The following is a 13,582-nucleotide window of genomic DNA, read 5'->3' as shown; positions in this document are numbered from 1 at the left end:
CGCCTCTTCCAGGGGCCCCTGGGCTCAGTCAGGCCATCGCTCTCCTGCCTGCCCCTTGTCCCTCCCACAAGGCTGCCAGGCTGTGACCCACCCAGGGAAGGGCCCGGCTCCTGGCCTCCTTCCCTAGCACCTCCGCGCTTTGCTCTCAGCAGGGCCCGGCCAGCACTGGATCCTGCCTCACGGACCCGAGTCCTGGGGGGACCCTCGTGCTCTGGCGTGGAGGCCCGCTGAGCGCTGCCTCCACACCCAGCTCCCCTAAGGCCTGGGCCCGGCTGCCTGCTGGGGCCTGGCGCGCTCCTCCCTCCCTGCTGGCGCTCAGCCTGGGCACCCCCCCAGCATGCCAGAGCCTAGCCCGAGTCAGACCAGCCAGCCTGGCGGGGCCAGGTGCTGCCAGGTCTCCCTGCCGCCGGCCCGCGCCTGGTCCTGGGGCTCCCTCAGTGCATCTCCCTGACGCGAGGCCCCGTGCCGGCAGCGGGCTGGAGTCCCCCACCACCCAGCAGTGTGAGCAGCGCCGCACCCGCGCCGAGCACGAGGGAGTGCCAGCGCCACGCCCGCACCGAGCACGAGGGCGTGCCAGCGCCACGCCTGCACCGAGCACGAGGGCCACGCCCGCACCAAGCACGAGGGAGTGCCAGCGCCACGCCCGCACCGAGCACGAGGGCCACGCCCGCACCGAGCACGAGGGAGTGCCAGCGCCACGCCCGCACCGAGCACGAGGGCCACGCCCGCACCGAGCACGAGGGAGTGCCAGCGCCACGCCCGCACCGAGCACGAGGGCCACGCCCGCACCGAGCACGAGGGAGTGCCAGCGCCACGCCCGCACCGAGCACGGGGGCCATGCCAGTGCCGTGCCCGCACCAAGCACGAGGGCCACGCCCGCACCGAGCACGGGGGCCGTGCCATGGCCGGAAGCCTCCTGCCCCTCTTCTCCCCTCAGGCGGCCCTGGCTGCGCCGGCCCCGGCGCACGGTCCCTTCCCGCCACTGTGGACAGTCAGTAGTTGGTCTGGTGTGAGCAGGAATTGTCAGATCACCTCTTGGCTGTGAGCGGTGGTGCAGACACACAAGGACGGCAAGAAGCAGCGGCGCCGGCTGCGGCTACAGGGGGGCAGGCGGGCCCGAGCCTGGGGCTGGCCAGAGACCAGCTGGGCTGACCGCAGCCTCCTCCTGGGGCCAGTTGGGGTGTGCACAGCGGCCCCGGGCGCAGGCCCTCCCCACTGCACGTTGCTGCCCAGGCTTGGCCTAGCTTTGGCTCTCGCGCCCTGGGGGAAGGGGGCTCGCCGGCCCAGGCCCGCTCAGAGCACTGCGCACCTAGCAGCCAGCCCAGCAAAGGGAGCCCAACCGCCTGCTCTGTGGGGCGCAAGTGGTGCTCACCAGGGCCAGCCCCCGACTCGTAGGGCACCCTGAGCTGTAGACAGCGCCCCAGGGAGCGCTAAGTACCCGCACGCCACACAGGGTCGCCCAGTGCCAGCAGTGGGCCGGGGTTCAAGCCAGCGCCGGCCCAGCCTGCGGCTCGGTGCCAGCTGTAACATTCCCCGAACAGGCACTGCGGTGCCAGCTGTAATGTTTGGGGAAGCCGCCTCTTGACCAAATTCAGCCACAGCCTGCAGGTCTGTGGGAGCTCCAACCCGCCGAGGCCCCCGGGGAAGCCAGGAGCAGCAGACACGTACCCAGTCCGCGGTGCTGGCCCAGAGCGGCTCCACCCAGGCGGGGCGTGCCGAGCCGAGCAGCATGGGACTGAGGCGCCACGCAGCGGTGGCCTTCGGCCATCAGACTAGCTCAGGGTCTCCCCATTTGATTTGGCCACGGAGCCCTTTGAAACACGAAGGAGTTTGCGGCGCCCCCGCTCCCTGGCTGGGCTGGGATTCCACAGGGCCACTTGGAAACAGTTTTCAATAAAATTCATAAACGCACCAATATCCATTGCTCTTCTGAATCGGGCAGTGCGGCTGCAACGGGACTGCCTCGCGGCCCCTTTCACTTCGCAGAACCCCCTCGGAGCCACTGTACTAGCTGCTGCCCATGTCCGAGGCCACTGGCTCTAGGGCCCTCGGCACAGGAGGAACGGAGCTGGGCAGATCCGACAGCCCACGCCGATCCCTGTCCCGTCGCCTTCCTGTGCTGCCTGCCTAGCGAGCGCCAGCTCCCTCCTCACCCTGCTGATCGCCCCCGCCCACGGGCCCGGCTAGTGCAGAACAGGAGGGAGCTGGGAGCAGCAGAGGCCTGGGAGTCTCTGCACACAGAGCCCTTCGGTCTCAAGGGGGCTCCGGCCTCCTCCCCCCGCCTGGTGGACCAGCTGCTGCGGGGGATGGGGAGCTTTGCCCTGGCTCACATCCATGATATTTGTGTCTTTAGCCAGACCTGGGAGGACCATGTGTCCCAGGCCAGCCAGGTGCTGGACCAGCTGCGGGGGGCTGGCCTGACCGTAAAGCCTGGGAAGTGCAGGGTGGGGGTGGCCAAGTGACCTACCTGGACCACAGGGCGATGGTGTGGGCCCTGCAAAAGCTGCAGCCGTACCTGTTTGGCCGGCGTTTCACGGTGACACCGCCCCCGCCCCCGACCTGGCTGCACCAGATGAAGGGGCCAGCGCCAAGCTGCTGCGGTGGAGCCTGCTCCTGCAGGACTGCGACATGGAAGTGACCCACGGCAAGGGGAGCGCCGATATCATCGCCGACGTGCCGCCCCATGGGGGGGCCCTGAACTTCCCCATGGGGGGCCCCGAACTTCCCCAGGCCACCTGCGGAGTGACCCCGCTCAGCTCGCTCTCGGGGGGGGGGGGGGAGAGATGGGACGTGGTGTCAGTACCTGGCTGGGGCTGTGGGCGACCCCTACTGGCCTCTGGCTGTGAGCACGGCCCAGCGCGGGGCCTTGAGGGCCCCATGACAGTGACGACCGGTTAAGGGAAGGGAGGGAACAAAGGAAGGGAGTGTGGGGGGAAGGGGCAGTGTTCGGGCTGGAACCATGAAGGAGACGGACTAAGGAGGGGCTGGGAGTCTGAGGGGCCCAGGCAGCCCATCCCAAGGGGGCGGAGACACCCTGGCCCTAGCTCCTGTAGCCACGTCACGTCTGTGCTGGGCTGTTCCCTGGAGAAGCAATAAACCCCCGTTCCACTGGCTGGCGCAGTCTGTTCTTGCTGCTACGGTGGTGCAGGGTCGGGGGGGACCCCGAGGTGCTGTCACAGCCCCCCACTGCAGAGAAGGGCTGCTCCAGCTGGGCTGGAGCCCTCCTACCTGCAGCAGGCTCTGCAGGCGGGGAGCTACTCCAGCCACTACTGGGTAACCAGAACCAGTAGGCAGCCTGAATGGGGAGTGCTAGCCAGTTAACCATTTACATGCCGAGAAGAAAAACCTCCTTTTGTTTTAACCTGCTACCAATTCATGTCACGTGGTGACCCTCGTTCTTGTGTTCCGGGACGGAGTTAGCGCGAGGCACGATTCTCCAGCCCTGCGACACCCCGTCCTCGCTCGTCCTCGCTGGAGTCCAAGCCTTATTACTGTTCTCTCGCCCGGCAGCTCTTCCACATGCCGCCCTTTTCAGAGCCTTCGCCATGCCAAGGTGAGACGACGTGAGCACATCTGCACGCAGCATCCAAACTGAGGCCATTCCATGGACTTCTAGAGAGGCAAGGAGACGTCCTGCCTCATTCTCTAGCCCTTTTGGAATTATTCCCAACATCACGTTTGCTTTTTTCACTGCCGCGGCCCATTTTCCATTAATATCCCCTCAGCCATCCACAATGATGCCAAGAGCTCTGAGCGCCTAGAGCTAGGTTAGTCTGCATCACACTAGAGCCGGGCGTCCCACAGGGCGTCCCTTTGCATTCATCCACGTTCCACTTCAGCTGCCATGTTGCTGCCCAGTCACAGCTCGTGAGATCTTTGTGAAGCTCTTCCCAATCTGCTTTGGGCTGAACTAGCTGGAGCAGCTTGGTGTCATCTGCAGATTTCGCCCCCCCCCGCTCACCCCCTTCTCCAGATCGTTTCTGTCCCGCCAGAGACCCCGTCTCTTCGGAAGAGATGGGATGGTGCCACTGCCCCACAGGGCGGCCTGACTCCTACATGTAGACTGGAGGGAAATCGGGGTCATCCTGACCCCGTCCAGCTTGGCTGGGGCCCTCCAGCAGAGCACCGGTAGCGGCCGCTGGCAGCGAGGGACGTTCAGGAGCCGGATACCAGCAATCGGCACAAGTTACAAGCCACCGAACGACGGGAGCTGGTGCCTGTTCTAACAACTCGCCCCGAGCTCTCTGCAGGCCACGGTGCCCCCCTTCCACAGCCTGCCCAGCCACGGCGGGAAAGGGCTTGTCTCCCGCCTCCCCCCGGCCGGCTCCTCCCGGCCGGCTCCCCCCAGCTCTCCGCTTCCCCCCCCCGGCCAGCTCCCCCCAGCTCTCCGCTTCCCCCCCCCCCGGCCGGCTCCCCCCAGCTCTCCGCTTCCCCCCCCCCCGGCCGGCTCCCCCCAGCTCTCCGCTTCCCCCCCCCCCGGCCGGCTCCCCCCAGCTCTCCGCTTCCCCCCCCCCCGGCCGGCTCCCCCCAGCTCTCCGCTTCCCCCCCCCCCCCCCCCGGCCGGCTCCCCCCAGCTCTCCGCTTCCCCCCCCCCCCGGCCGGCTCCCCCCAGCTCTCCGCTTCCCCCCCCCGGCCAGCTCCCCCCAGCTCTCCGCTTCCCCCCCCCCCCCGGCCGGCTCCCCCCAGCTCTCCGCCCCCCCCCCCCCGGCTCCCCCCAGCTCTCCGCCCCCCCCCCCGGCCGGCTCCCCCCAGCTCTCCGCTTCCCCCCCCAGCCGGCTCCCCCCAGCTCTCCGCCTCCCCCCCCCCGGCCCCCCCCCGGCCGGCTCCCCCCAGCTCTCCGCCCCCCCCCCCGGCCGGCTCCCCCCAGCTCTCCGCCCCCCCCCCCCGGCCGGCTCCCCCCAGCTCTCCGCCTCCCCCCCCCCCGGCCGGCTCCCCCCAGCTCTCCGCCTCCCCCCCCCCCCCGGCTCCCCCCAGCTCTCCGCCTCCCCCCCCCCGGCTCCCCCCAGCTCTCCGCCTTCCCCCCCCCCCCGGCTCCCCCCAGCTCTCCGCCCCCCCCGGCCCCTTTTCCCTCCAGCAGGCCCCTGGGAGCGGGGGAGGGGCGCCAGGCAGCGAAAGGGGGCGGAGCCTGCTCCCTCGGGCCAGCCCCGCCCCGAGCGTGTTTCCACACCTGACATGGCCGCCGCCTCGTGCCGCCACTTCCCGCACGGCGGATGGAACCTGAGACGGAACTTCCGGTTACACAAACCGGAAGTTGCTCACGTTCTGTTGCCCCCCGAATCCCTGGCGGGGGGTTCCGCTTTCGGCAGCTGCCTCGGTCCCCATGGAGACGGGCGGGGAGCGGTTCGGGGTGTCGGAGACCCTGGGCGCCCTGAACGCGGCGCTGAGGGGGGAACCCCGCCCCGGGGCCCCCGCTTCCGTCTGGTTCAAGGAGAGCAGCGCCCGGAACCTGCGGAGCCGCGACTTCCTGGCCCCCCAGGCCGCGCTGCGGGCGCTCTTCGCGGGGGGGCAGGTAGGCGGGGCCTATGGCCAAGCGGGGCGGGGCCTATGGGTCAGGGGCGGGGCAAGGTCTAGCGGGGCGGGGCCTATGGGTCAGGGGCGGGGCCAAGGCCAAGCGGGGAGGGGCCTAGTGCTGGTGTGTGTGTGTGTGTGGGTGTGGGTGTACACACGTACACACCTGCAGCCCCAGCCAGGCCCTGTAGAGGCTCAGCCCTGAGGTCCAGGCAGGTGGGGAGATGCCCGGAGGCCTAGCACGTCTCACGTCTCACCCAGTGGTTGTGGCAGCAGAGCCCAGCGCTGTGGGAACTGCGGGAATTACACCACTTGGGCCAGCGCCGCCAGGCGACCCGCAGCCGCTCTTCCTTGAGTCGTGGCCCGCGCGGCTAGTCGGGAGCAGAGGTAAATAAAACCTGTGATGGGAAAGCTGCCCTGGAATTTAGTTCACAGGGAGCAGCTGGAATTGTGCAGGTTTCACAAGACCTTTTAGTTACTTTTTCACTTCTCATCCAAAATCACCCCATTTTTTACAGCCCTCTTGCACTATACTGCGGTTCTAGGCTCACTGCTGGCACGGAGGGGAGAGCAGCCCCCACACTGAGCTACGGTAACTGCCTGGAAGGTTATGAATCCAGTCTAGATCAATGAGATTCCAGCTCGTGTCTGGTAGTAGCAGTGAGGAATTTGCAAGATGGGATGCGGGTTCCAGGAAGGTATATGCTGGAGGAGCACATGAGCTCTGCAGCAGCTTTGATCGGTCTGCCTTGTCTTCGTGCAGGTTCCCAAGACCATCATAGAGGGTGTGATTTCATTAAAGTGCCCTGGAGTGCCACCGCTCCAGAGCTGCCAGCTGACCCCGCTGGGGCTGACTGTCCAGTTACAGCGACCTGCTGCCTTCCAGCAAGTCTTGAGTTCCATTGCTGAGTTCACAAAGCCTTCCCAGTCAGCCAGCGGGCAGAACATCATCCTCAGCTGCTCTCCGCTGCAGAACCGGAGAAGCCTCGACACGCTCAGCCTGAGCAGTCTGAGAGCCATTCTAGTAGCCGACCACTTGGCTGAAGTCCTCAGAATCCAGGGGTCAGTGGATTGCTTTCTCCAGCTCTTTAAATGCTCTTCCATGCTCAGTCTTGTCTGTGGTGTTTCTCTTTGATTCTAGGATGAATGTCCACCTGGTTCCCGCTGTGCTGGATGAAGGACTCCAGGCATTCCTGCACCAGCTGAGAGTTGCCTGGCCCTCAGAGGTGGACGCAGCATTCATTACTGAGGATGTTTTGACCTTGAAGCAAGTCCTGAGCCAGTGCCCGTATGCTACCGTCCCAGGACTGGAGCCAGGCCAGACCAGGCTGGCTGATGATGTAATATTTAAAGTGCATTTGAAAAACTTCCTGGCGCAGCAGAGTTTGGAGGGCTACGACCCCAACCTGGATGTGTGTCTCGGTAAGTGTCACGTGTTTAACATGCTGACTGGGCGGGCTCTGCTCTCAAATCCCCCTTTTTCCAGTCCCTTTGCCCTTCTGTGGCTCTGGTGCACCAGCCTTTGGCATCAGAAGCCTGGGCCATGCCCTGGCTTCAAAGGACCCGGAGGCGGCCGTGGCCCCTTCTGTGAGCCTGTCTGAACCTTTTCCTCTTCCATGGCAGTGACCGAGGAGAAAGTGCGACTGCTGGCCGAGCTGCGGCATGTTGCCCTGCGCTGCACAGTGAGTAATCCTGCCCGTGGCTGCCCCGCCTGCCGGGTGTGTGCTGCTCAGAGCCCTGCCCACCGTGGAAGCAGATCTAACGAGCTGCTGCTTTGCTGCAGGGCACAGGGCCGGGGAGCTGCTGCAGGGTGGTGCACGTGGTGAGCTGTGAGGGCGAGTTCCAGCAGCAGCAGGTGGACTTGCTCTGGAGGATGCTGGACGTGGGAGCTCACACAGCCTTGCAGGTGAGGCCGCTCTCTGACCCACCCATCCCTGCCTGCCATGGCAGCACCCAGGAGAGGGCGACGAGCGTGTTTCCTGCTGCTGCCCGGAGCAGCCTGGGTCAGGCAGAGGGGCATGGAGCGTGACTGCCTCGGATTCCCTCCAGGGAGAGCTCATGGTGAAAGGGGCCCTTGGAAACCTGCCTCTTCCTCCTCTGGGGTCTCCCACCCTTCCCGAGAGCCCTGCGCACGAGAGGCGCTGGCCCTCCCCGCAGCCTGGGGTGCTGAGACGAGTTTGCCATCAGACACAGCACAGCTGTTTTTTTACTGACTGAACGGTGACAGCACAGAGGTGTGGGAGCATCCGTTCAGAGCCGGGGTCCGGCTGGCCAGGTGCTTGTCACTCTGGGTTTAAGCACAGCTGACTGGTGCATGCTTTCTCGCGCACCAGAGTCTCATGCATCCCTGGGAATTCACTCGCTCCTCTCTCTCTCTCAGAAGCACCTCGTCTGTGGGCCAGTGAAGGCTGCTAACTCCCCCTGTCCTGTGGGGGCACCCCAGTACTTCCAGTAAGTTGGCACTCGGCAAGGACGCTGCTGCAGTTCCTCTCCGTGCATTTCCCTGCCTCCTGCTGAGGCGGCAGATGTGAAACGCTGCCCGTCCTGCTGGCACTGCGGTGTGTTCTGAGGCCTCACAGCGCCTCCCCGAGTGGCTCCCAGACAGGGAGGTGCTGGGAAGAGGACTCTGGTGTCCTGACTTCCAGTCTCCGCTTCAGGCCAGTAGCCGTGCATTCTGCAAGCCTAGTCTGCACAGTCCTGCAGGGTGACCGCTCCTGCCCCGAGAAGCAGGCCTGGACCGCCAGCACCGGCACAGCGGGGGGTGGGGTCAGTTCTGGGGCTGAAGAGCAGGCCTGAGAACAAGGCTGAGATCTGGGTGCTGGACGCCAGCTCACTGTAGCATCTTCCATGGGAGGGCTTGGTGCTGACAGGTGTATCCAACCTGCTGTCTGCTTCCAGTTCGTGCTCTGCCCTGGCTGGAGACTGTGACAGTCCCTGCCTCGGGGCAGCCACCGGGGGCCCGGGCCAGAGAGACGTCTGCATCCTCAGTCCCTGATCCGAGTCCTCCCTCGTCGGAAGCCAGAGGACAGGCCCTCCGGACACCTCTCCTACCTCCTGCCGGGGCCCAGCTGCCCTTGTAGTGCGGCTCGGGGCCATGCTACTTGTCCAGCAGAGGGGCCCAGTGCCAGGCAGCGTGGGCGGGAACCCGGCCTGGCAGGAGCAGGGCTGGTAGGATGCTGGCCTTGCGGCAGGCTGTTTTCCCAGCCCTGGGCTCTCGGGCTGGCAGAACCGGAGCCAAGCCTTGGCAGCCAATGGGAGCGGGCAGAGACTGACCAAGGGGAGATTCGGTTCCACCCCAGGCCAATCAGAGTGCTTCTTTCCGCTGGGCGGCTCTCGGGGACACTGTCCGATGCCCAGCCCCAGTACGTGGCATCGCCATGGTGCTCTGGCGGGCCAGGCTGGAGCCAAGCGCAGCTAGGCCTGGCACGCGGACGACAGCCCGGGCCCTCTCCATTGACTCCCCAGGCTCCGGCGGTGCCAGATGTACGACGCCTCGGTGGTGAAGTACGGAGACCTCGTTCAGGGTGAGGCGTTGCGCTTTGCTTGGCCAGGGGCTGCCTCGTCCTGCCGTGCTCCCTTCGGCTCCCAGACACGCTCTGCAGCGGCTTGGTGGATTCGCAGGGCCCCGGCAGGGACTGGCAGACCTTCCCTGCTGCGCGTACGCGGGGCCTCGGGGGGGTGTGTGCAGGGAGCAGGCACCAGCACCAGGCGACTAGCTGGGGCTCAGCGCAGGCCAGTCGCTTCACAAGCAGCAGCCAGTGAACTCCCCCTGTGCCCGCCCATGCTGGTGGGGGAGCGCGGCAGCCGCGGCCAGCCTGGTGCGTGGAGAAAGGGGGTGCTGGCACGCGGGGCTATGCCTGGCACCTGCTCCCAATGCCCCTCTTCTGGCCAGTGGTCTGGGGCTCAGAGCTACAGCCACGGTGTCTGACGGGTGTGCAGGCTCCCGGGGGGCAGGGCTGGGGGCTCTACCGGGCGCCGCCTCCTTGCCATGTTTTCTGCACAGATGACTCATGGACCGAGATCATCGGCGTCTTGACGTCCGCTGCCATCCGCTTTGAAATGCTGAGCACAGCCCCCCACAGTCAGGTGAGCACAAGGAACCACTCGGCCTTTCCTTCCTGGGCCTCAGAGGCAGTCCCCCAGTAGGGCGGCCCCTGGGCCTTCGGGGCCCCTCGGGGGCAGGCGCGCGGCCAGGGACAGGAGTCCGATGCACAAGCCTGACCCCGGGAGCCCTGGGGGCCAGCGTGCAGCAGTTCCCTGGGAGCAGCTCAAGCCACACAGCAGTGGCAGAAGCCAGCTCCGTTCTGAGCGCAAACCCAGAGCAAGGGGCTGATAGCGGCTCTTGCCAGCCCACGCCAGCTTGGGTGTGGCCCTGGCCCCAGTGGGAGGGGGTAGCAAGAGCAGCGACTGGGCAGCTCCCACACGGCGCTGGGGCAGGACTTGCTCAGGGGGCGACTACAGGCAAAGGGGGGGCAGTGAAGCAAAGGCACACGACCGGACACATGAACAGTCTGCATGTGGGCCCCGGCGTGACCTGGGACGTTCCCTGCCCCCTAGCGCCAAGGCGGGCGCAGAGCGTGCCGGGGGTGACCTGGGCCGGGACGTTCCCAGCCCCCTAGCGCCAAGGCGGGCGCAGAGCGTGCCGGGGGCGACGTGGGCCGGGACGTTCCCTGCCCCCCTAGCGCCAAGGCGGGCGCAGAGCGTGCCGGGGGTGACCTGGGCCGGGACGTTCCCTGCCCCCCTAGCGCCAAGGCGGGCGCAGAGCGTGCCGGGGCGACGTGGGCCGGGACGTTCCCTGCCCCCCTAGCGCCAGGGCGGGCGCAGAGCGTGCCGGGGCGACGTGGGCCGGGACGTTCCCAGCCCCCCTAGCGCCAAGGCGGGCGCAGAGCGTGCCGGGGGCGACGTGGGCCGGGACGTTCCCTGCCCCCCTAGCGCCAGGGCGGGCGCAGAGCGTGCCGGGGCGACGTGGGCCCAGGCATTGTGAGGAACGGGGCCGTTTCCCCCAGATTTCCCTCGGCCTGGAGGACGGCAGCATCACCACCAAGGGAACGAAAAGTGGCGCCTTTGTGATGTACAACTGCGCTCGGCTCGCCACACTCTTCAAAGCTTACCAGCAGGCTGTGGAGCAAGGTGAGTGGCAGGGCAGGGTGGCCAATCCGCTGCAGGCAGGATGCCCCCCTCCGGCCCCCCGCAGTGTGAGATTAGTCAAACCAGTTCGGTGACCGACCCCTGGGAGCTACCCGGGGCTCGGTGGACGGGCTCCGAGCCCCCAGACCGACCGAGCCGGCGGCCAGGCCCGCCCGGGGCTCGGTGGACGGGCTCCGAGCCCCCAGACCGACCGAGCCGGCGGCCAGGCCCGCCCGGGGCTCGGTGGACGGGCTCCGAGCCCCCAGACCGACCGAGCCGGCGGCCAGGCCCGCCCGGGGCTCGGTGGACGGGCTCCGAGCCTCCAGACCGACCGAGCCGGCGGCCAGGCCCGCCCGGGGCTCGGTGGACGGGCTCCGAGCCTCCAGACTGACCGAGCTGGCGGCCAGGCCCGCCCGGGGCTCGGTGGACGGGCTCCGAGCCCCCAGACCGACCGAGCCAGCAGCCAGGCCCGCCCGGGGCTCGGTGGACGGGCTCCGAGCCTCCAGACCGACCGAGCCAGCAGCCAGGCCCGCCCGGGGCTCGGTGGACGGGCTCCGAGCCCCCAGACCGACCGAGCCAGCAGCCAGGGCAGAGGCCCCAGCGTTGCTGAGGAAGGGCCGACGTGGCCGAGCCCAAAGGCCCTTCCATGTCAAAGCCCGGCCTGTCCCGGCTCTGTGCTGCCTCGGGCGTAACCGGCTCAACTCTCATTCCAGGTGCATACCCAGCCTCCCCGCCCGCATCAGAACTGAACTTCTCCCTGCTCAGAGACGAGGTGAGTGGCCCAGCCCCTGGCGGGAGGGCTCTGCCCACGGCCATTTCCTCCTGCGCGCCCCCAGAGTTTCCAAGGAGCATGTGGGAGGGGCCGGTCCGTTGGGCTCAGCCTGGCCTGACAGCGCCCTGGTCTCCCCCCCGGCGGCCCCTAACATTTCTGTTCCTTCCACAGGGGGAATGGCTTCTGCTGTTCAACTACATCCTTCCCTTCCCAGAGACCCTGAGCCAGTCGGCGCAACTGCCCCTGTCCGGCCCCGGGCCCCGAATCACGGCCAGCACGGAGGCGGTGAGGCTGGGCGGGCGCTGGGAGCGCTACGGGCTGTCCCCCGGCGTCCTGGGGGCCTAGGAGCAAGGGCAGCGGGTGTCGGGGAGCACAGGACAGGGCTGCTTTGGCAGAGCCGCCGGTCCGTGGGGACGCGATGGCTGCAGTGCCCGCAGGCCCAGGCAGAGCCCCTGACAAGCTCTGGCAAACGGGGCCGGGGCGGAGGAGGGGGCAAGCAAGAGCCTGGCTGATGCCAGTGACCCTCTTCCAGGCAGCTGCCCCCGTGCGGGGATGCAGCATCATGTCCCTGGCGGGGGGTGGTGCCCAGGCTGCCCGGGGACGCGGTGATTATTGCTGGCCAGCAGGCCGACAGGCCTAGCAGCGTGGAGGGGCCGCGGGGGCAGGGCCCGACGGGAAGGACAAGCAGCTGGAGCACAGAGAGCAGAGCGCTCCAGCCTGCTGGCCAGCCCCCGCCGTGGCACAGAGCACCACGGGCTGATGGCCAGGCCCCACGAGGCAGCAGCACAGCCGGCCTTGCTGGGCGCACGAGCAGCTCATGCTGCGGCCAGTCAGCCCGCGGGCCCTGCTGACCTGCTGCTCCCGCCAGGGCCGGCGTGGCGGCGTTTTGCAGCCTGGTGCCACGAGCCCTGGGCAGGAGCCAAGCGCGGCGCCGTCGGCCCGGCCGTGCTGGCGAGAGGGAGGCGGTGCCCAGCGACTCGCGGACTGCAGCCCCAGGGCAAGGTCTCTAGCTGCTCCTCTGTGTGGCAGGTGTGCAAGTTCCTGATCCACCTGAGCATGGACTTCAGCTCCTACTACAACCGCGTCCACATCCTGGGGGTGAGTGCCTCTCCCGCAGGGAGCCCAGCCTCGCCCCGCAAGCGCCAGGGCGGGAGGTGAGGCCCCCACAGGACGCTAATGGGGTGCCAGAGCACCAAGGAGGGGCCCGGCTTGCTGGCCAGGGCATGCCCCCCCAGCTCTCTGCAGCCCTGGCCCCATGTGGCAGAGGGCAGAGCTGAGATGGGGAGGAACAGGAGGGCTCCCCACAGCCAGCAGGCGCCCCCACGCTCACTCGCTGCCTCCTCTCTTCCAGGAGCCGCTGCCGCACTTGTTCAGCCAGATGTTTGCTCGGCTGCAGCTGCTGAGAGGCCTGAAAGACGTGATCCACAGGGCCCTGGCTACCCTCCACCTGCCTCCTCTCAGCCAGATCTGAGCCTGGCGGCAGGGCCGGGCCGGGGCTGTGCTAGGCCTTCAGGCTGGGCCGGGTGCGCGGCTCGCTGGGGGCTGGTTATTCTGGGGCCGAAGGGGTGAAATGCCCTTGCCCCACCCAGGCAGCACAACGGCTCTGCCTGGCCACGAGCCGCCAAATGCCCAGGGCAGGGAGGTCAGGGCCCAGTTCTTAGTTGCCTCGAGTTCCCCCGAGGTAGCGGGAATCCCCGCAGGCCGGGCCTCAGCCCTGGTTGTGTTGTAACAAGTGGCTTAGTGGCTGTTTTGCTCTGAACTAGCTGAGGTGCCCGCAGGCCCCAGGGACACCTGTCCCCGCCCAGAGGGGGCCAGCAGCCTCGGTGTTTGGGTCCAAATACACGTTGTTACGGAGCAGGAGCCGTTTGCTTGTTTGCCCCCCTCCCATTCCCGGCCTCGGCCCCTCAGCTGTGAGATCCGGCTGGTCTGGCCCTGTTGGCCCAGCGGGGACGTGAGCCCCACCCCAGCAGCACAGCTGGAGATAAGGGAGCCCCAAGGGCATGAGACTCCTAGTCACACACCCTGCACCCCAAGACGGCACCGTACCTTCCGGTCTGCCCGGCCTCGCCCCAGGCTGGGTCTTCCCCGTTTCTCCCGGGCCCTGGCTCCTCCCGAAGCGGGGGGGGTGTCACGTCTGTGGGCCCTGCTGCCTGGTCACGGAGCAGCATGCCGGCC

General features: G+C 67.7%; 1 protein-coding gene across 1 annotated transcript; it reads left to right on the top strand.

Annotated features, from left to right (window-relative positions):
• The first annotated feature begins 5,320 nt into the window (after positions 1 to 5,320).
• On the top strand, positions 5,321 to 13,262 carry DALRD3 (DALR anticodon binding domain containing 3). The gene is made up of 13 exons (XM_075938398.2): positions 5,321 to 5,509; positions 6,272 to 6,570; positions 6,650 to 6,930; positions 7,132 to 7,190; positions 7,292 to 7,414; positions 7,889 to 7,959; positions 8,974 to 9,032; positions 9,512 to 9,594; positions 10,515 to 10,638; positions 11,349 to 11,407; positions 11,579 to 11,692; positions 12,437 to 12,505; positions 12,759 to 13,262. Exons 1-13 carry the CDS (start codon positions 5,321 to 5,323, stop codon positions 12,876 to 12,878), a joined length of 1,650 nt encoding a protein of 549 aa, XP_075794513.2. The 3' UTR covers positions 12,879 to 13,262.
• The last annotated feature ends 320 nt before the right edge of the window (positions 13,263 to 13,582 follow it).

This window comes from Pelodiscus sinensis, chromosome 11 (genome assembly GCF_052426305.1).
Source record: "Pelodiscus sinensis isolate ZL-2025 chromosome 11, ASM5242630v1, whole genome shotgun sequence".
NCBI classification, from domain to species: domain Eukaryota; kingdom Metazoa; phylum Chordata; order Testudines; family Trionychidae; genus Pelodiscus; species Pelodiscus sinensis.
This window is presented reverse-complemented; position numbering and strand designations above follow the sequence as displayed.